Consider the following 22,344-nt stretch of genomic DNA (forward strand, 5'->3'; position numbering starts at 1 on the left):
TGCTGCAGCTCCATGATGTTGTTCTCCTCCTGTGAGCACTCATGTGAAGCACTCAGAGAGGCGGACTCCTGTAAGCTCAGAGGCCGTGCCTTTGCTTTCCCCACTCTGCTGTACACTTGTTCACTGTGAAAATCGGAAACCGCTGCCACCTTGCAAGATATCCTCACCTCATTAATAAACACCAGATATTTCACTAGTGGTGAATCAGCTACTCATTCCATTCCTTCTCAAAGGGCAGAGTTAAGCAGATAACAAACAGGTAACGAACAATCTGGCAGGAAATTTGGTCAGAACGATGACAGGAATCATGTGCCTCTAACCTTTGGGTCTTGTGAAAATGGGTAAGGAGGCAAAAAGCATTTGTGTTAATGCCTTGGGTATGATGTCATGCAGGTCACAGGAATTTTGAGATAAATAGCAGTTCTGTCATCCAAAGGGCAATTAAGTCTGTCCTTGCTCTTTATATTGTATTCTTTTCTGCAGGAAATGCTTATCACACAAACTCAGGCAATGTTTGGGGGAAAAAAAAGTTAGTATCGTTTTTTGGGGGAAGGTGATTTTAGAGGCATAGGTGTAATTTAGTCATTTTTGAGAAATTCAGATGTCTTATTCTTTTTTTTTTTCTAATTTGGTTTTATACAAATGATTTTGTTCTGTTGCAATTCATAATTTTTTTTTTTGCTTCATGTTTTGGCTTGTTGGTGACATCTGGATTTTGATGGGAGACATGAAATATTTCATTAAGCTGTAAGCTGTTAGGTAGAGTAAGTAACAGCCAGGGGTTGATGCTTGTGCCAGTGGTATTCCCACATACCTTAAAGTGGAAAACCTGTGTGCATACCACCACGAGGAAGGTTTAGTTTGTTGGAACTGACTTCTCAGGAAACTCTACCTGATAGGGTCACTGAACAAGGTTTAAAGCAGTGCAACACCAGGCTGTGCCTGTTTCATACACGACTCTGTGCTCTGTCAGCCTTGCAGTTATTTTTAGTGTAAGAAGGTTTCAAGTACACCTTTGAGGTCCTGGTAGAGATACTGGGGAGTGGGAAAATTGGCTGCTGAAACTGCTGTGTGTGCTCACAGAGTGGGATTTCAGCAGTAGGATGTGTTGCTGTGGCTGCATGGGGAGAATTATGTTGTGGCAAGTCTGTGTGTGTGGTTGGCTACTCACAAGCCTGCAGATGCTGCTTGTCTTTATGTCGGGATACTTGTGAAAACGGGTGAATTCCTCTCTGTCAAATACCTGACTTTCTAAAATGTTCAACCACATCTCTCTGCAGCTGGAAACTTAGGTCTGAATCCCCTTTGCTTCCTGCTAGCATCAGAGCTTAAAGCTGCTGTTTTGGTGTATTTCATACACTTTCCCCATTACTTACTGAAATGAAGGTCGTGTGTAAATGCTGCTAGTTCATGTCCTCTGCTGATTTCAGGACCTAACATGAGGAGGGAAATTTTCGTGTTCTTCAAATGGGGCTTTGCTATGGATGTGTGGCCATGGCCATGTGAACGTTGGGAACTTTCTGCTTTGGGGAGTAGTGATTCTCTTTTCCTTCCCAGAATCAGGACAGCCTCTGCTTAAATGCAGCGTGACGGGCACAGAACACAAACTTGCTGCTGTCCCTTGCTTCTGGACTGCTTTGGTAAATATACCCTTGAATTGTGTGCTAAGCTGCTTCCCAGTGTGTGCTTCTGAGCAAGGAAAGAGGAGCTGGGACTTGGAGGTGGGAGCCAGCCTTGTGTTTGAGCAGCAAGCCTTGCAGTCCGGGAGCGAGATGACTCTGAGCATTCTTTTTCGTATTTTGCCCAGATTAGCGTTTGGCTTAATTCAGCGCCCGTTCCCATAGTGACTCCATAGTAACTGGTCAGGAGCTCTGGGGTTTATTCAGGCGTTTATAGGCTGACTTTTTATGAAAGTTTTCTTTTCTTCTGAGCTAATGGTGTGGTCGTCATTGACTCTGGGTGCTGGGGCTGCCAGCTTGGTCCCATGTGGTAAAATCCGGACTGGTGTGGCGCAGAGCTACACGAGCTGCACGTTTTTAATATGTCCTGGGCAAGCAGGCCCTTGGGGGGAGTGGAGTGGCCTGCTGCTCTTCCTCATGGGGCTATGCTGAGCCTTTGTTTTCCAAACAACAATACCAACATTGTTCTCCTGATTTGGGAATCACATTTGCAGAACTTCTCTTTCGGGTGTTCAGATTTCCAGATTAAGTTCAGGCATTCACGTTTCAGATGGTTGGAGTTTTATTAGTCTCACAATTTATTTGTGTGTGTGCACGTGTGAGATTGTTGTGCTTCTGAAGGAAAATGATAAAACGATGGTAACAGTGCTGCTTGGTTAAAATAATAACAAAAAGCCTTCTTACTCTTAAGCTCATGTGCTTTTTGCTGTCTGTGTTGTCTCCGTCTCTTCTCAATGTCGTCTGTCCTTGGGGTGGATGTTCCAGTTGTTCCTCCCTGATGTTCTGCCTTAATTTTGCAGAAAAACTCCCTCTGTCGTGTGCTCTGCTGGTCTGGGGATGCTCCAGCATCGAGGTTCTCTGGTGGCCTCCCGTGTTCCCGAAGGGCTTTCTTTCCCCTGAGCTTGCCTGCCCCCAAATGCTGGCATTGCTCCATGGGGACGTGTGTGACACTGAGGGGCGATGCTTTCATTTCAGGTACCCAAGGGCTCTGCTCCTGTCCCTTGGGAAGAATGTGGGGACCCGTTTGTGTTTTGGTTTTGAGGAACTTGTGGGAATGTATCAGGGGATCACAGCTGCTGCTGCTGGGAGGGGAACTGTTCTCAAAGGGTTTTGCTCCAAGCATGCGGCAATTGGAGCTCATCTGGTCTGGATCATCTCCCCTCTGCTGGCCGGTACTAAATGGCTGCCACATATTTGGGAATCGGGCCCTCGGTGCACTGAGCCGCTGTCTGCATGGCAATGGGATAACGTCTCGGCTTTTCTTACACGACAGCCTTCTTGGAGCTAGGAGGCACCAGAGGTGAGCGCAGTGAATGCGATGTGCCAGGTGTTTCGCACAGCCTGCTGCCAGTTCCGTGACGTGTGGATCTTTGAGACCCTTTTCCAGTGGCATCTGTTAGAGAAAGAAAGAAAAGAGAGAACGAGGGACAAAGCTGCTGTATTACAGGCACAATGAGCTCTGGATCAGAGTGGCATGGAGCTGGAAAGGTGATGTTTTCAGTTTTGCTGGCCAGAGGGGTTGTGACTCGGATGGCACGGGCAAACAATGAGGAAAGAGACAGTCCCTCTGGGAGTCAGTCTCTGACTTAACGAGCCAGCAGTTATTAAAAGATGAATACAGGAGAAGTGAACCGTGCTTTCTGGCTGGTAGCACGGCTTTTTTTCTTCTTTTCTCCCTTTCTCTTGAAGATCAAAGGCCTAATTTTAGAACCGGCCCTGTTTATAGACTGTTCATCCACTCCGTTTACTCTCACTTTTCTCGTTTTGGAATAGTGGGAAATCCACAGAGCTGGTGGGATCTCCTGTGTGGAGCTCACCCCTGATGCACGGCAGGCAGAAGGAACAAAAAAAAGACCTCAGCCTTTCCAAGTGGAGCTTTTGTGTGATTTGTTTGCAGTTCTCTTCCCTTCCCTCAGCTCCTGCAGTCTTTCCTTGTGATCAGAGGCTGAGGAAATGTCACCTATGGCTGCTCCTGATGTTCTTTGGATGATGTTTCAGCAGTCGGTATCCATATCAAACGGGCTGTGCCCGTGTCTTCAGGATAAATGTTGTGAGGAATAGCTGAAGGCTGTGTCAGATCCAGCTCTGGTGAAAAGGAAGCAGCTCCTGCTCCTGCAGCAGGCACGGGGTGCTGCCAGCCCGAGGCACGTCTTGGACCCAGTGCCACAGTCTGCTCTCTGCACCGGCAGCCAGGTCAGTCTGTCCCCTCCCTGGGTTTTGCAACACGGAGGATCTGCCTAGGTCTGAAACTTTGCCTCCAGGAGGGGTGAAGGGAGAATCGTCTGCGCAAAACCTTTCTCCGCTGGGAATTGCGCAAGAGGCGTTTCAGCCGGGGGCAGGGGTCCGCGTGTGCCTCCTCTCCTTTGCGCAGCCGAGGCTTAGCTGAAGATAAGGGTGCACTGTGTGGAACTAGAGCGGAGTTAATTCATGCAGAAGAGCACAAGTGGGAGTGCCGAGCAGAGGGAAGAAACCGAAAATCCTCTCCAACTTTCCCCATTCCCCGCAGCACTTTGGGCTGTGCTGGAGCCAGCTTTTCGGCCCCCGGGGTTAGGAAGCGGGGTGAAGCCCGGCAGGCTGCGTGGCAACTCCATGGCAAAGTGGTAACAATTCCCAAGGGGAGCAGGAACAACATCGATTTTTCTCCCCTTCAGCTTGGCAGCCCTCCAGGTGCCTGCTTTTGGCACAATGGAGCATGGAGCTGGGGAGGGAGGGACTTTGGGGTGATGTCGGGGGAGATACAAAGAGACAGGAGTTTAATCATTGAACCGCTCACACTGGATGGATTTATTTCTGGACTCAATTTCCCAGGAACGCCACTGGCTCGCCCTGAGGGAAATGCCTCAGCTGAAGTTTCTCTAGCTCCAGCTTCGTGGATAAAGACGTATCGCTCTGGAGTTACCCCGCAGCAGCTGGCACTACCGACACATCCATCAGCCTCAAGAAAATGTTTGCCGTCCACTTGCTAGCTTTCCATTTTACAAAGCTAAAAGAGGATCAGATAAAAAAGGTACGTAAGAGGGAGCAGTAGCTGAGATTCCTGTTTTCAGGGGCTCTGTGGGGTCTGAAGTCTGTAATGCAAACTAGGCAGCGCTTTATCTACTAAAGCCATGGAGCCAAATGGGGTAAGACAGATTTGGAGCACAAACCATCTGATGACTGTGGAAATAGGTCTTGGTTAGTGCTTTTCCCTGCTCAGTTACACGTTCTTTTCCAGTAATGGAGCAGGTGCTCTATGGTAAGGACAAATGGGGTTTGAACTTTATTTGGTGTGGTGCCTGTGTCCAGAGGGCAGTGAGGAAGCTCGTGCTGAGTTGCTTTGTGAGTAGTGTGAAGGATGGGGTCTTTCAAAGGAGCAGGAACCTGATTCACTCCCGTTGCAGCAGGAGTGGGAAGCTCCTGGGGACTTTGGGTCAGGTCTCCTGGGACTCAGCACACAGTTCCAACTCGTGTAGGTGGAACTAAAGGGGGAAAAGCTGAAAATGGGGCTGCCTGCAGCGTGGCAGGGCGGCGATTCGAGGGCCCCGTGGGCAGTGCCACCTCTGCAGCAAAGCCAGCAGCACCCTGCTGTCCTCTCCATGCCCTTGGTTAAACGTGAGCTCTCTCGTTTTTAGGGGGGCTTCTTCGCTAATTCTGCCTTGGAGAGGAGTTCCCCAGGAAGTGTCCTGGTGTCTCTAAGTGGGATGTCTCCGAATATCACAGCCCTTTTATCCCCGTGGTTTAATACGGCTAGAAGGAGGCCCCAGTGCCCTTTCCTTGTGAGAAGGGCATCTTTGTGCGAGGTGCAGACTGGTCTCAGGGGAAGGCAAGGAAACTTTGCTTTTCAGAGGTCCCTTTCAGGAAGCCCACAGCAGGGTTGATTTCTCCCTAATTAGAGGGAATGCCTCCTCCTTTCTCACCTGCCCAGGCTTATTTGCCTCTGCTGTGAGAACAGTGCTTCTTAAAAGCAAGGCCTGTCCTTGTGTGGTGGGGGCGGCAGTACAGCACGTTTTGGTGTTGCACAGCCAGGCCATTCCTGCCTTTGCAAGCCAGTGATTTGTCTGTGCCCTTGCTGTGGCTGTAAATCAGGGGGCTGTCAGGCTGGGCCTTATCTAGCTCCTTGGCTAGGGCTGTCTCCTTCTCCGGCTGGTGCTGGTCAGGGTGGAGGAAGCAGCGTTGTTGGGGGGAAAAGAATTCCTGTGGGGCAGCTGCAAGCACGGCCGCAGCCACTTTTATTACTCTTTAGTTTTCTTTCCTCGAGGGCTTATCTCACAAGCTTATCTGAGTCTGTGTGAGAGTGCGTGAGCGCTGCGTGTTTCCAGTCGGCGTGTTTTCCTCTGCTGGCGTGCCCAAGGAGGCAGTGCTGGTGCCTGGGCGGAGACGGCACCTCCTGCACCCTGGTGGGGCCTCACAGGTGCCCTGGAGAAAATCAAATGGTGATGCAAACTGGGGCTACAGAGAAATACCTAAATAGTGGTCTTCTGGCTGTTTCTTAAGGCAGCTGCTGCTTCTTAGCAATCACATCTCGTAGTTGGATTTTCTCCCATGTGCTTGGGGTCAGGTAGGTGCCCACATTATTGTCAGGGTCCCGGCACGCTCAGATGGGTCAGTGCTCACCATCCATTCAAAATGGGGCTGTGAATGAGTAACTAGGTAATTAGTTCAGGCATCATTAACGTAGGTGGCCGGTCAGTTAGAGTTGAGGCCAATTTATCCCCAACCCACCTTCCCCGTTTAAACAGTGTTATTTCTTAAACCCCAGCTTGTTGCTGGTGGGACCTGGTTTGTGTGTGATCTCCCAGCCCTCCCTATGTATATGGGATCGATGAAACCCTGCCCGCTGCCTCTGGCCCTGAGCCTCATATCAGAGGATATGCAGAGCTGGGGTGAGAAATGGGCTTTGAGCTCCAGCCTGGCGTGCCAACCGAGTGCATGGGCTGGGGAGTGAGGCAGCAGCTGAATGGATATTTTCGGGTCGTAGCCGACACGCTGGGGCACTGACGGCATGGTCTGGACCTGGCTCAGAGAGGTCAAATTCTCACCAGCTTGAGAGACTTTGCAGTTTTAGCTCATTAAACAAACAGGAGGAAAAAATGGTGTAAGAACAGCCTGTCAGGGCCTAAAGAGTCTTGTGGGCTCATGTAGGGCAGGAAGTTATTGATCCATCAAGATGTTTTGTGTTTTTTTTTTTTTTGACAGTAATTCAAAAATTAATCACTTTCTAAGCTAAGTTTTTGTAAGAGTAAATCACAGAATCACAGAATTTCTAGGTTGGAAGAGACCTCAGGATCATTGAGTCCAACCTCTGACCTAACACTAACAGTCCCCACTAATGTTGTGGTGATACTCCAGAGCTTGCTTTCACTGCTGTTTATGGGAATGTAGATCTGCTGAGTTTACAAGTGCAATGAATACAAGATGAGAGGTGCAGTTTGCATAGATGGTGTGTTCCCCTTCAGTCTGTTACACGTGTTAACGATTCTGGTGTCTCCTCACGGTGTGTTTAGCCTCATGTCCGTCAGACGGGTGGGAATGAACAAATTAACCATGTGGGGATATTTCTGGAGCTGGAGTGCAGGATTTTCAGATCCTTTATGCCAACCTACACCCCTGATGGTTAGGAAACCAGCCCAAGTGGTTAGGAAGGTTCTGCAGTTCCCCTACTTGCAGGGAAGAGGGAAACCTCCCAGGCACATGCAGCGTCCCTCCCAGCTGTGTTGAGCACCGAGGGGCCTGCCTGCCTCCCTCGTGACACCTCGCACGTCTCCAGGTTGACAGGTACCTGTACCACATGCGTCTCTCCGATGATGTCCTGCTGGACGTGATGGCGCGCTTCCAGGCCGAGATGGTGAAGGGCCTGGGCAGAGACACCAATTCCACAGCAACGGTGAAAATGCTGCCGACCTTCGTGCGCTCCCTTCCCGACGGCTCAGGTGAGATCCCCCTGCTCGGTCCCAGCAGGGCTGGTTTGGGAAACCAAAGGCTTGCTGCTGGTGCTCGAGGAGCACACAACAAGAGCACAGGGCAGCCGAGTCACTGCCTGTCAGCAAGCAGAGGACAAGAGCCTCGGGAGGCTGGCAGGTGCCTTTTTGCCCACAGCAGGTGGGTTTTGACCAAGCGCTGAGTGTTTGAGGGCTTAGATCTTAGAAAGCAACCTCGTATTGCAACTGTGGCCGTGCACAGTGCAGGCGTTGCTGCAGGAGCATGGCAAGGGCAGCCTCTACAGCTCAGCCCCTGCAGTGCAAGCGGCGCTGCTCCTGGGGGATTGCTCAGGTACAGGAGGGCAGGATGCTGCAGTGAAACCCCTCAAATCACAAGGTTGAGGCAACATCATGTTCTCAGAGCTGTGAGAATGCTCCTCCGGTCTTCTGACAGCAAATTCAGCAAATTCTGTGCTGTTGTCTTGTTCTGTTGCACCGAAAAGTGGTCCCTGCCTGCCCTTCCTTGCCTTCTGCACTACAAACCTGCTTCTGCATGGAGCCTGCCAGCGAACAGCCAGCCCTGCTACTGCAGCTGGATCCTTATTTCCAGTTGCCCCAAGACTTAGAGAGGCAGACAGAAATTTAGAGTGTTTTTTCCAAGTGTAACCACGGCTCTGAATTTGTGTGGGCCCCTGTGTCTGGCCTGGGTCAGGACTCTGTGTGTAACAGCCGTTCACGCAGAAATCTGAAGAGAAACATTTGCTTCGTACTTCGTTTCCACAGGAATTTATTCCTTCTGGAGGTAATTTGCTCACAGTTAAACGAGAAATAGCAGCTTTAATGGCAGAAAGAGAACATTTGGAAGGTAGTCCCTTGAAATGAGGGACGGGTAGAGAAATTACATACTCGGAAACTGCCTGGCTGGAACTGGGTGCCCTTCTTTCCAGCGCTGCCTTCCCCAAAGAAAAAGAAATATTAGCTTAACCCTCGTTACCCCTGTGACCACCAGGTCCTGAGGTCTCCCCTGGCAGTGACCCCGTCCGGGAGCTGCAGGGAGCCCTGAGGTGAGGGGACTTGGCAAGCTGCACGTGGTGTCATCGCTCTTACAACACCTCGTGCCCCTCAAGGCCAGCCTTGGACAACGCTCTCCTGTCCTCCCCTCCATACCAAGGCCGGGCAGCGGTGTCACGGCGGGCTACGACTTATTGACATACCGCCTATTTTAAGCACTGCATCGATTTTTGTCTATTTCTGCTCCGTTCCCGTGAGTTCCTTATCGGTTATTTCGTTTTCAGACAAAACTTCCAGCATGTCCAAACATCTCGAGCTTGGCTGGATTTTTCCCAATGAACTTCGAGATTTTTTCGCTGCCCCCGGTGTAACTACCTGAAATGACCTGCGTGGAGCACCATCCATTTTTAATCATTTAGGGATTAATGGTCTGACTAATATCACGGCTTACTGAGTAACCCAATTTGCCTCGTCACCTTTGCCATGTGTAGCCGTGGTGTTACAGGCAGAATTTCCTGCTTCCTTCCCTTTCAGGGTCAGATTTGATAAAATTCAGTCAGGTGCTTGTACCATGGAGCAAAGATCATGCAGGGCTATGACATTCTGCTGCATTTTCCTTTGGGGAAGGGCCTTTTCGTGTAGTAGATAAGTGCTTTATTGTAGCAGTGAGGATCAGCTGTCCTTGGACCTCTCTTGCTGAGAAGCTCATCCCTCTCCAGCTTGAAAACACAAGCAGGGTGGGCAGAGCCAGACTGTGAAATAAAAATGAAATTAGCTGCCACATATCAAGCTGACAGGAGGGACTCGATACCCTTGCCTGGGTTCTGGACAGAGCATGGCCAGGTCTCAGCCTCCCTGGTGGTGCTCCCAGGCCCAAGAACCTGCCATGGTGGGGCAGGAGAGCCCGAGGCCCTCACCATGGCATCTGGGCCGCACTCGGTGGCCGTCACCACTGAGGGCTGCCCGCTGGTGTTGCAGAGAAGGGCGACTTCCTCGCTGTTGACCTGGGCGGCTCCCAGTTCCGTGCCCTCGAGGTGAAGGTGTTCAACGACGGGAAGCAGAGCAGCCAGCTGGAGAGCAAGTTTTACCCCACCCCGAAGGAGGTCATACAGGGCAGCGGGACCGAGGTAGGCCATGCAGGGGCTGCTGTGGGGGTGCCGTGCTCGGGCCAGGGTCTGCTGGTCGAAGCCTGACCCTGTCCTCTCCTTTCTCCCGCAGCTCTTCAATTACGTTGCTGACTGTCTGTTAGACTTCATGGAGTCCAAAAACCTGCAGCATAAGAAGCTACCTCTTGGCTTTACGTTCTCTTTTCCGTGCAAACAGACCAAACTGGAAGAGGTAAGGTGCAAAAGGAATATTATCGGCAGAAGCCAGTGTTGGTATTGCATGGGAGTGCTACCTTGGGGCCTTTTTGTGGGCTCAGCTTTCCACACTGCTCTGAAGGTGAGGTGGATGGCCATTGCCATTCAGCTACAGCTGACTACCATTCAAGGACTCATTCTTTATCTTGAGGCAACGGGATCTTTCAGCTAAAACTATTATTTGGCTTAATCCGTACCTGATTCCATAGGAACCATACGTGCTTGTGTGAAGGCTGCTGGACACTAAATCACACACTTTTGTGTCCTAAATTGTGATTTTTTTAAATCCCTCTCATTCAGCACTTTCTACAGTTGGTGCTAATTAGGAAAGACCTGTAGCCAAGCTGTTGGAAAGGCCACATGGGGGATTGAAGGGCTGGCTGCAAATATTTTGTGGCCTCTTATTCCAACTTCTCTTTTATTTCTAGGGATCTGTGCCTTGGGTGCCAGCCCTGCCAATGCTTTGTGCTTAATGCTGTCAGTGTGCAATGAACATCAGTGAAGCCAAGCATGCTTTAAACAAAGCACAGGGAGATGCATTTATGGGATTAGGACTTTATTACTGTAGCATTTAGTTGTGCTGGTACTGACAGGCACCCACCTGAGGGCGAGATCTCCTGCTGTGACTTATTTTGGCCCAGATATTTATGAGATAGTGGGCTTCTCCACAGACCTTGTGGCAGGTTTGCATGCTGAGGCTGGAGCTTTGGGGTCACTGATCTTTTACTTTCCAGGGGGCTCTCCTTGCCTGGACGAAACACTTCAAGGTCCGAGGAGTGCAGGGCACCGATGTAGTCAGCTCGCTGCGCAAGGCCCTCCAGAAGCACAAGGCAAGTTTTATACCTCAGTCTGAGTGGCTGACCTGTGCTTGGTGTAAGAGGGTTGTTCTGGGTTGTTTTGTAAGGCTTTCCTCAAGGTCTGTGGTGTCCCATGTGGCTGTACAGCTAGTGGATCTGGCGGAGGGCCTCTGAGTGGATCTGGCGGTGGGCCTCTGAGGGCAATTCTCTGCTGCCCCGTCTCTGAGGGGAGTTCTCCCTCAGAGCTGAAGCCACGGAAGGGAAACATGAAAAAAATGTGTATCTTGACATCTTTGCAGTAAAAAGGAAGCTCTTGGGTTTTCCTACCTGGTAAAAATTGATTCTTGATTTCCATTCACTTCGTTATCTGTGTCAGTTTTGCTGTGGTTGGCAGAAATGATGGACCTGAGACTTCCTGGGTAAAGTCCAGCTCCCTGCTTGTCTTGGCATCTGTGCTACAGGAATTGTTGATAACTTTGATCAGGCTTTATCGAGTTACCTCAGGGTGGAAAAAAAACCTGCACGTCTCTGATGGAAAGGCTTTTTACTTGCGTGTGACGTGGGTGCACGGCCTTATATTGAATATTTGCCTTTATATATTTTCTATATGTTATGTATTTTCTGTCAAATTTTCTGGGATCAATTTGTCAATCCCCCAGTTTCTTGGGGTCTCCTCGTGGGGTGGGACATTATCCTAGCATAAGCAAGCTACCAGAATTCAGCCTGTGAGGACGGATACAGTAGTGCCAGTTTATCACAAGATTCGAACCGATATGAATTGCTTTTTGGGTAAAGAAGGATGGATCGGGTAAAAAGTCCTGCATCCATAGACCCTGTCTGGCCAAGAATAACTTGAGAATTCGGAGTTACTTTTTACTTTCTAGTGTTGTGGGAATAGTGTTACTAGGGGAAGTAGCATGTCTTCAAACTGAAGAGCTTTCCTGAACCAGGCCTTCAAAGTACTAGTGAAATACAAAGGCTTTGTAGGGTTTTTTCCCTATTAACCCCTCATCCTCATGCTATTAGGACATCAACGTTGATGTTCTGGCAATGGTCAATGACACCGTAGGAACCATGATGACTTGTGGCTATGATGACCCACATTGTGAAGTTGGACTCATAATTGGTAAGTTTTCCTCTTCACTAAGAATCTTTTTTTCCTCATTTGTTTAATCCGAACAAATCTTGAGCAGAAGGGAGTGTGCCAGCACAGGAAAGAACAGGAAGAAAATGAGGAAAAAAAACAATGGTAAGGTTGTCAAGCCTGGCTGCCTTCTGTAAAGCAGCTGTTTTTATGCTGGTCACATTGCCATCAAAGGCCACAGTCCCCATTTTGTCTGGGTTCAGTTGTGACCAGCATAATAAACTTCTCTGCTGACTGTGTAGGAAACTACTGTCCGTCTGTCCAGAGAGAGCTGAATTCCTCTCACGTCTGATAGGATCTGTGTTTTCCACAACCCTTCCACTTTACACATTGAGGTGGCTTTTTAAAGGCACATAGAGATACATTTGAGATGGGGGAAAAAATAATTGAACATGTCAAGCCTTAGATTAATTCCTTGTACTTTCACTCACTGTTAAATGATTATTTAACAAACACAGGTGGCTTGATATTACCATCCTTACCACAAGGTTGTATATGTTCTTTCAAAGACAATATATTGATTTATTCCCAAACATGGGGGCTTAAAACAAAAAGGGAACCTGAGGCAAATGGGTAATTTATCCACACTGGCTCTTATGTGCATAGGTACTGGCACCAACGCATGCTACATGGAGGAAATGAGGCACATCGATTTGGTGGAAGGTGATGAAGGCAGGATGTGCATTAACACAGAGTGGGGTGCCTTTGGAGATGATGGTGCTTTGGATGACCTCCGCACGGAGTTCGATCGGGAGCTCGATCTGGGATCTCTCAATCCTGGAAAACAATTGTAAGTGATTTCTTAAAAAGTGATTACTTAAAAAGTACGTATTTAAAGTTCGCTTCATCAAAACTGCTTCTACTGGCTGAGCTGCTTGCAGGTTTTTGACTAGTCTTTTTAATCACTCACTTTTCTGGAGAGGCTCAAGTTGGGTTCCAGGACCTCAGGAAGGTATCTTAGGTTCCAAACCCACTTTGTAGATCCTTAAATGTGATTGACCTGCATAAGAACATACTTGAATTTGCTGTGGCTCCGGTGAGCTGGTGGACACCTGTAATCCCTCTTGCTTCTCATTCCAGGTTTGAGAAGATGATCAGTAGCCTGTATTTGGGGGAACTTGTAAGACTCATTCTTCTAAAAATGACAAAGGAAGGTCTGCTCTTCAATGGGAAGGTGTCAACAGCTCTGCTTACTAAGGACAAGATCGAAATGAAGCATGTGTGTGCAATGGAAAAGTAAGAGCCTATGACATGCCCTTTGAGAGGGGCTGTTAATATTTCACACTCACAGCAATGATACCTAACATTTCTTCATAATCAGGGAGCACTGGGAATTGATCCTGAGCTGTTCAGCTTGGTTTTGCTTTTGCCTAGGAGAAAAGTTGATCCTTCTGTATGCAGGAGTGATGGAAGGTGAAGTTTTAGCAAAATACCCCAGCATTTTTGCAGTTTTCAACTTTTGTGATGTCCCAATCCTGGTGCTGCAGAGAGGTAGTGCATGCTGTAGGTCACCTAATGGGTGACCGCATGGAAAGCTGACAGATTCTGGTGTTTTAAAGGGGAATCTTGGTCCACGCTGTGGACCAGTAATTTCTCTTGTGCTGAGTAAAGGTGTACCTCTATTGCTGTGCTCTCTAAATATTTCATCCTCTTCTGTACTTGGTCAGCCAATTTGTATGTCTTGCAGAAAACTGATCTCCAGGGAGTAGCCTCTTAATGCTTTTGGGTAGAGCATGGGACAGGCGCTCCTGGTTTATGGGAACCAATTATGACCGTGCCTGATGGGTTCTGCCCTGGCCTTCTCTCATTTGTTTGAGCCTGCGTGCAGATATTAACTTAAGTGTTGCCTTCATACCCTTGCATTAGGTGATGCTTTCCTTTGTTTTGGGGTAGATACAAGGAAGGTCTGAGCAACACAAAGGAGATCCTTACGGAGCTGAACCTGTTTCCCTCTGAAGAGGACTGCATCGCTGTCCAGCACGTCTGCACCATCGTTTCCTTCCGCTCGGCCAACCTCTGTGCTGCTGCCCTAGCAGCCATACTGACCCGCCTGAGGGAGAACAAAAAGGTGCTAAGGCTGCGAACCACTGTCGGGATCGACGGGGGACTCTATAAAACTCACCCCCAGTAAGTAACTAAAGAGGGTTTGGGAATTGCTGGCCATATGTTGATGTTGCAAAGATTTTCCAGCTGTGTCTGTGTGGCTTTTGGAGAGCTGCTCGTTGTGCTGCGGGGTTGGGATGAGGTCTGGTGGGATGTGGAGGGTCAGACTGACCTTGCTGTTGCAAAGCTGGGTTTGCTTCAGAGCTTTAGAGCTTGGGGTGGGATGGGAACAACATGACACGCAATGCTGCTGTCTGGGTGGGAGAATTGGTTCCTTGGGTGACTCCTGAGCATCCAGGGCACTTGCTGTTTATTGTTTCCTTCTTTTTTTTCCTCTTTGTTTTTTAACCTATGCTTACATTTCTTACATGCCCTAATTTCTGTGCTTCTCTGGCTGTGCTTCAGTGCTCGAGGTGCTGGATGTGTATTAGAAGTGTAGGTGAAGTAAGCCACGTGTGAAATGAATCTAAAGAAGCTCTTTGTTCCCGCAGATACCCCAAACGTCTGCACAAGGTGGTGAGAAGGCTGGTCCCCAACTGTGACGTTCGGTTCCTCCTGTCTCAGAGCGGCAGTGCCAAGGGAGCTGCGATGGTTACGGCAGTGGCGTACAGGCTGGCCGCTCAGCGCAAGCAAATCGACGCCGTTCTCGCACCGTTCCTGCTGTCCCTGGACACCCTCAGAGAGGTAAAGAACAAAATGAGGGCCGAGCTGGAATATGGGCTCAAGAGAGAGACGCAAGCCAGTGCCACAGTGAAGATGTTGCCCACCTATGTCTGTGGGACACCAGATGGAACTGGTAAGTTTATTTCCTGGACACCTGGCGGTGCACGAAAGCTGCCTGTCTGTTTTCGGGGGAGAACATGCCAATTATTCTGGAAAATGCCAGGGGGGATTTCTGTTGGCAAATCAATGCTTCCTGCAGCATTTTCTGGCTGGCTCTTTAGCCTCTAGCCTAAGGAAGTGAGAGCATAAATGCCACAGGGGGCAGTGTGCTGTCCTGTGTTCCTGCAGATGTGTGGCAGAGTATGGCATCCTGACTGGCAAACGTGCTGCAAGAAGCACCAAAACGAAATATTTCTCTTGCAGAGAGTGGAAAGTTCCTTGCCCTGGATCTTGGTGGGACAAATTTCAGAGTTCTGCTGGTCAAAATTAGAAGTGGGAGGAGGAGATCCGTGCAGATGTACAACAAGATCTTTGCCATTCCTTTGGAGATCATGCAAGGGACAGGGGAGGAGGTAACTTCTAATGAACACCTAATTGATCTAGTCAAGACCCAATTAATAGGAGAATATGTGAGATTTTCATGCTTTTTTTTTTGTTCTTCCAGCTCTTTGACCATATAGTCCAGTGCATAGCAGACTTCCTGGAGTATATGGGGATTAAAGGTGCCCGGCTGCCTCTGGGCTTCACCTTTTCCTTCCCATGCAGGCAAGCCAGCATTGACAAGGTAAGGACTGCAACAACAAATGGGTCAAATGATATCATTTTGGGGGAGGATGGCTTGTTAGTTTGGAAATTGTGGGTAAAAACTCCTAAATGTTTCCTACAGGTAGGACTTTACAAGGGTAAGTGTGTGTAGAACTTCCACCTAATGTGTGTGAAAAGAGGTAGATGTCCCTTGCTTTTATTCCATAAAGAGGCAGTGCTAGCTTATGATGACCACGCATTTTTAATAGCCCAGGAATCTCTTATGCTGCCGTCTGCCTTTAATGCCACGAGAGAACAGACTCCTCCTTGTACTACTTCAGCTAAAATCCCCAGGTGTTTTCTAACTCTGCTGCACAGCCCTGACTGTAGCTTCTGTACTGCATTAGCGGCTTGTTGGTGAATGTCAGGGAGCAGAACTGAGTTTGCTTGTTCAGAGCTTGGAAGGGTTGGACCTCTCTGATTTGGATCTGTTAATCTGATGTATATGGCTTTTTGACAGATCTCATCTCTTTGTCTTTCCAGCCATCTAACGTAAGAAAAGTAATTAGGGTTAAAAAAAAAAAAAAATCAAATTCAGGAAGAAATCATTCTTGATTATTCATTTCCTAAAGGGGAAAAAGAAGTTTTGCTGCCTATTTCTAGTCAAATATGTCAAATACACAGGGAAATGAGGGACGACTATTTTGTCAAAAGTTTTTATGTCCTGGTGGTTTTCACAATAGTCTCTGAATCTAGAGACTAGTCTAGACAGCCTCTAATGTTACCTGGGATCTGTATGCTTAGTAATAAGATTTGTCTGTTTGTGGGGAGACCACTCAATATCCTTTCCAAAACTACAGGAAAGCTGGGTGAGACCCAACTCTCAGGGCCCCATAATACGTCGCCCATTGTGTTTGGTCTATTACCGTTGCTAGACAGGGAAATAATATCATTAAAAAAATAAATAAATAAAAAATAAAGGTTGGTGGTGGTGGAGGAAAAAAGCTTACGTTTGGGGTGTACGGTCTTCTCTCTATATTCATTTTCTGTTTTTTTCCTCTTCTGTTTCAGGGTACACTTGTGGGATGGACAAAAGGTTTTAAGGCAACAGACTGTGAAGGGGAAGATGTTGTTGATATGCTGAGGGAGGCTATCAGGAGAAGAAATGTGAGCTATTCTTCTCTGCTCTTTTTGGTGTGTTAACACATGCTCCCTCTTCCTCCAGTACCCCACTAGTGATTGTGACTTGTGTTTTAGGAGTTTGACTTGGACATTGTAGCAGTGGTGAATGACACTGTCGGGACAATGATGACATGCGGATACGAGGATCCAAACTGTGAGATTGGCCTTATTGCAGGTACAGTGATGCTGCAGTCGCCACTGTAAGAAGAAAGCATGTGTGCAGGTGCTGGGCTTCACGCCCTGCTATAGAATTCGTAAAACAATGTCCCTTATTTGAGGTAGATATGTGGTATTACTAGTCGCTTGGGGTTCTTGGCAGATTTGTATAGTGTTCAACAGAGAATATAATAGCACCAGTAGCAGATACAATCAGAAGTGCAACAGATTCAGAATCTGATGGTGCCTGGTAAAAGAATAGGGGAACAGTAGATACAGCAGGAGTCTTTGTTTTAACAAATGTGTTCATGTTCTAGCAAATAGGACCTGTGTAACTAGCTCGTAGGCTTTGGAGCAAGAATATTTCACTGAATTTAAAACTTACCTGAATTCTTTATGGGCTTTTTAGATGATCCCCCATTTGGTCCCTCCAACTTGTCATGTAGAAATACATCTACGCATAGAAGATCTGAAGCCCCACATTGAAAATAAACTCTGCTGGCTGGTTACGTGCACCAGCCATCTCATTTTGGTTGCAGAAATGGGCTTTGTATTGCCTCATGTAACCTGTGTTGCAAGTGATAAGGCCCTGTTCACCAGATCACCAAATCAGACTTGGTTTCTGCCTGACTGGCTGCTAGACAGGATTTGCTTTAGAAAGCAGGCTCGAATGCAAAAGATGATTTGTGGTGCAACCAGACTGGCAGCAATGATCTGCCAAAGGCTGCCAAAGCCATTTCTGACCTATGACAGAATCCTTTTTCCTCTGCACTTGGAATATGCTGTGTTGGACCCACTGGGAAAAATTTCTGTTGTGATTCCATAACAGCTTCACTCCTCTGGCTGAAGCCGTGGCATTTCTTTCCTCCTAGGAACCGGCAGCAACGTGTGCTACATGGAGGACATGAAAAACATAGAAATAGTGGAAGGGAACGAAGGAAAAATGTGCATTAATACGGAATGGGGAGGATTTGGTGACAATGGCTGCATTGACAACATCAGAACCAAATATGATAAACAAGTAGATGAAGGCTCGCTGAATGCAGGGAAACAGAGGTAACAGATTTCTGATGGCTGAAAGATGGCTCTTACTCTGCAAGTTTTTATTGCTTTTTCAAGTTTATTACACTGCTCAGCTATGTATGTACCACTTGTGAAATGTAGCTAACTTGCAACCCATTTAGAAGCATTTTTTCTTCTTTTATAACACAACAGGTATGAAAAAATGACCAGTGGAATGTACCTAGGTGAAATAGTGCGGCAAATTCTGATCGACTTAACCAAACAAGGGCTGCTGTTCAGAGGACAGATTTCAGAATCACTCAGGAAAAGAGGCATATTTGAAACGAAATTCCTGTCACAGATTGAAAGGTAAAATTAATTAATTCACATGTTTTAAGTCCTCAAGGTCTTCTGGAACATCCAGAAAATAATCTTCTCCAAAAATGTGGAGGCTTTTTCTTGAAGAAGTCATTTATAGCTTCCTTCTTTGTCCCCCCCTCAACCCTGAATGAATTATCATTTCATTTCCAGTGTTGTATTGGATGTCTTAGCTATCAAAAATTATTGCACTTGGAGTCATTCCTGTAGAACTTAAGATAGTATTAAAAAAAAAAAAGTCAGCAATATATAAATACCCCATGAATATGTGCTTACCTAAATACCTGTACATGATCGAACCAGTCTTCCAGGCTGTTTGAAACCCTTCCCACTATTGAAAAACTTTGAAGGTAATGTCTCAGCCTTCAGATCAAAAGAAAATAAGGTCAGGTGGCTGATCTGGCACAGCTTCCTCCTGACTTTGGGAGTTAGGTGAATAGCTACTGTTTGTGCCCTCTGGAAAAACAGTCTAACGTAGCAAAGAGCATGCGAGGAGCAAAATTGTGATCTGAATTCAGGCTGGAATTTGCTTTAAAACAAATGAAGGGTGTGAGCTGGAGTCCCACTTCCTGTGAATCACCTCAGAATCCCATCGGTAAGGCCTGTAAAGGTTCCTGCCTGCCAGAGCTTCCCGTAACACCCCGGTGCTGCCTGTGTTTGCCTTTACGCAGCGACCGGCTCGCCCTCCTCCAAGTGCGTCGAATTCTGCAGCAGCTCGGCCTGGACAGCACGTGTGAGGACAGCATCATTGTGAAAGAAGTGTGTGGAGCTGTTTCCAGGAGAGCTGCCCAACTCTGTGGGGCGGGACTGGCAGCTATTGTAGAGAAGAAGAGAGAAAACCGAGGTGTGGAGCACTTGCAAATTACTGTTGGAGTAGACGGGACCTTGTACAAGCTCCATCCGCAGTGAGTACCTTAGTACCCACCCCTTCCCTTTGCTGTTAGCTCATTTCCAGCGTGAACATGTAGCAAGCTGCACCAGCCTTCTTCTGAGGCAATCAAAAAGGGGAGAGGATAAAGATCTAATACATTTTCCTGCATCCTTTGCCTAGGCAAAGGACTGAAAATTGTGAAGAAAAGTCCTCTTATCACTGGAAGGCTCTTGTTCTCTGGTGTACTGAGCATTTCTACATTTCTATATTTATTATTCATATTCTTACATTTCTAATATTTATTTTTCAGTGTGTCAAGGGATTTCTGTGATGTCTAGGTATCCCAGAAGGAAAGCTATGTTGAGTAGTTAGAGCTGGGTCAATATTTTGTGAGCAAGGCCTTGAAGCAGATGCTTTAACTGGGAGATGACTCCTCTGTGGTCTCTGAAGGCAAGAGGCCTGTCTGGCATCTTGCTGAACAAAATTAAAGTGGAGATACAGCAATTAAAATCTGATAGAGTGCAGAAACTTGTCTCTTTTTTGTATAGGAGGAAAAGCAAATGGCAAGGGATGCTATGGAGAATCAGTGGAAGATGTTGGTTGAGGTTATTGTTCCTTGCTAATGTATGAGTACAACAGTCTCAGACTGGAAAGGGACTTCTAAAATGTTCCTTTTTCTCCTTTCCTTTCAGTTTTTCTAGGGTCCTGCAGGAAACAGTGAGGGAACTGGCACCTCAGTGTGATGTGACGTTCATGCTCTCTGAAGATGGGAGTGGGAAGGGAGCTGCCCTCATTACTGCTGTGGCAAAAAGATTGCATAATATCGGACGGAAGTAAGAATGAGAAATGAAGTCGTTTCAGCACTGCCAGGCGCGTGCACTAGAGATTTGCTGAGCGGTGATTGAAGATAACTTTGCCAGACACCAGTACCCAGGTACCTGATTTTCAGGGAGCAGTTGGTTTTTGACCAGCCAGGATTGTGGATTTTTGTCCCTGGGACACCACCTGGACCAGGTGTTTCTGCTCCCCACCATTATGTCTCGGCACACTGCAATCTACTCGGTTCTGTACTTCCTGAAGTGGGATAATAATATAATGCATATGGAAGAGTCAGACAAACAGAAAAACCCAAACCAAACCATGCAACCAAAAACCCAAACATGTCTTTTTACAATGGCTTAGTTAAGATACTGTACCACAAGAGAATTTATTATCAAGTTCTTAAGATTGGTGTGTTTTTTAGTTTTGACTTGGCCTGTCTCACGGAACACTGATATCTGTTGTTGCACATATCCAGTGGGCATGTTTGTTCAAAGACATCACAGATCTTACAATAAATCTGCAGGTAAAATAAGTTAATGGGCTTTGATCAGTGACGCTTTCCCCTCACACCCAGCTGCATCGGTATTGTAATACTTCCTTGAGTGCAGGAGGCATGTTGAATAGATGAATGTAATGAAAAAGAAATATGATTCTACAGAATATCAGTTTGTGTCAAAATATAACAGCGCACTTGAATGCACATAAACATAACCAGTGCTGGATGGACTCTGATTGTGGCTATTCTTTTGATTCTGGGGGAAAAAGAGGGTGTAGAAGCAGCTACAGGGTCTGCTATGTGCACGTTAGAGCTACCTTGAAAGTAACAAATTTGTTCATCTTTGGGCCATCAAAATAGTTTTGTAGAAAGGAAAAAAAAATCACCTGAATTTCTGAAATTCTCCTCTTTGTTTTCCCTCAGCTATCTACTTGCCCGTTTGAGGGAGGATAGTTTCCATGAAGTGGGAGTTTATCCTTGACTTTCATTTTCTGTTGCCTGTTGTTCTGCCTGTCTGTAGTTTGTTGTAAATAAATCTGTGGTGCTGTGAGCCTTTACTTCTCTGTCTAGTGCCTCTTCTGAGTTGTGGGAAGAACCTGCAGACAAGTGGGAGCTTTAAATCTGCGTCTGACAATATTCAGCAGCATTTTTGTTATTACAAAGGTGGCTTGTGGGTAGGGCCTGTCAAATTGAAGCCAAATATCCCTCTTTCTCTACACTGATAAAGCACTTTTTTATTTGGCTATAGCACATCCAAAGGCCTGCAAACACCAGGAAAAACCCCCATGCTCTTATATCACCAGATGCCCTTCCACTAATTTACCCATCTCAGAGTAAACTGAAGCAATACGGTACAGAGAAGCAGCAGATCTGGAGTATTGCAGTATCTCCTTTAATCCTCTCTCCTTGGCTATTTACTTCTGCTCAGGCTGGCAGCAGAAAGTGGGGCCAAGAAATGTGTTTTAAGCCTTAGATAGGTCAAAAGTAACTATCATGCGGGGGATAAGCAGCTGGATTTATGTAATAATCCGGAATAAGGCCAACAGGTTTAAATTTAGCAGTGGCAAATGCAAAATTTGAAGATACAGACTTTTCCTGGTTTGTAGGTTTTAAAAGCAATACGCCAACAGCTCTCTGAGTGTTGGAGCCACAGGATGGGTAAAAAATAGTAGCTGGGAGTCGTTTTTGTTTCTGAAGGAGTCCCTCATGATGCTGAGCTCCCTGTGCTGAGCAACGGAGAAGAGACAAGTTGTGAACTCACGTGTAATGTTTTCCTCCTCCTGCCATGCAGCTTAATATGTTCCTTTTTTGTTATATTTCAGAGTCCCCAGAGTCACGGAAACTGCTTGCTGTGTAGCTGAGGCAAAGTTATATCTAGCTGGGTACAGGAAAAAAAAAATAAATCAAGGGTTGGGGCTATGCAGAGTCTAGCAGTAGTGCTTTTGCACTGGCTGTTTTCCCCCTGGGCACTCTGCGATCTTGTACTAGCTTTGTACTTCTGGGTCCTTTTGGGGGCGTGGATTGTGCTAATCTGCAAAAGTACATCCGTGGGTGAAATATGTCCCTGTACAGCTGGAGAGAGGTGACATGGACTTGCCTCATGATGGACACGTGAGTATGATGCAGAGGATGTATCGCGCTTCTGTTCTAAAGGCGGCTCTGCACAACTGGAACGCGTATCAGTAACAACACGAGGTAAACCACTTGTGCAGATTCTTGCTTTAAAATTAGAAAGGAATTCCATATTGCTTTGAATTTTCGTTTTAGTCTTTTTAGGGAAATGTTCACACAGTCAGTTTGCACCTCTGCTGCAGCTGTTCCCTTTCTGCAGTAGATTAACCCCACACAACAATAATATATATATATATATATTTGCATCTGCATTTTTTTTCCAGTGAATCTGTGGGTGTTGTGGAATCTGATCACATGAACCTGAAACTCTGCTCGCAAAGTGCCCGGCACTTACAGCTCTTGTTGTAGTCCCTAAGGCCCAGCACACACACTCTCTTGCCTTTTCTGTAAGTTTGCTGCGAACCCA

At 47.0% G+C, this 22,344-nt stretch overlaps 1 protein-coding gene across 1 annotated transcript; it reads left to right on the forward strand.

Moving 5' to 3' along the window:
• Positions 1 to 4,623: 4,623 nt before the first annotated feature.
• LOC311211549 (hexokinase HKDC1-like) lies at positions 4,624 to 19,825 on the forward strand (the record flags this gene model as incomplete). Its single annotated transcript, XM_084290352.1, has 18 exons — positions 4,624 to 4,686; positions 7,426 to 7,588; positions 9,566 to 9,714; positions 9,806 to 9,925; positions 10,683 to 10,778; positions 11,772 to 11,871; positions 12,496 to 12,679; positions 12,970 to 13,125; positions 13,783 to 14,016; positions 14,484 to 14,788; positions 15,079 to 15,227; positions 15,320 to 15,439; positions 16,471 to 16,566; positions 16,657 to 16,756; positions 17,610 to 17,793; positions 17,953 to 18,108; positions 18,789 to 19,022; positions 19,681 to 19,825. 18 exons carry the CDS (start codon positions 4,624 to 4,626, stop codon positions 19,823 to 19,825), a joined length of 2,754 nt encoding a protein of 917 aa, XP_084146478.1.
• Positions 19,826 to 22,344: the final 2,519 nt, after the last annotated feature.

Source organism: Netta rufina (genome assembly GCF_964035555.1).
Source record: "Netta rufina genome assembly, chromosome: 7".
Classification (NCBI taxonomy): Eukaryota; Metazoa; Chordata; class Aves; order Anseriformes; family Anatidae; genus Netta; species Netta rufina.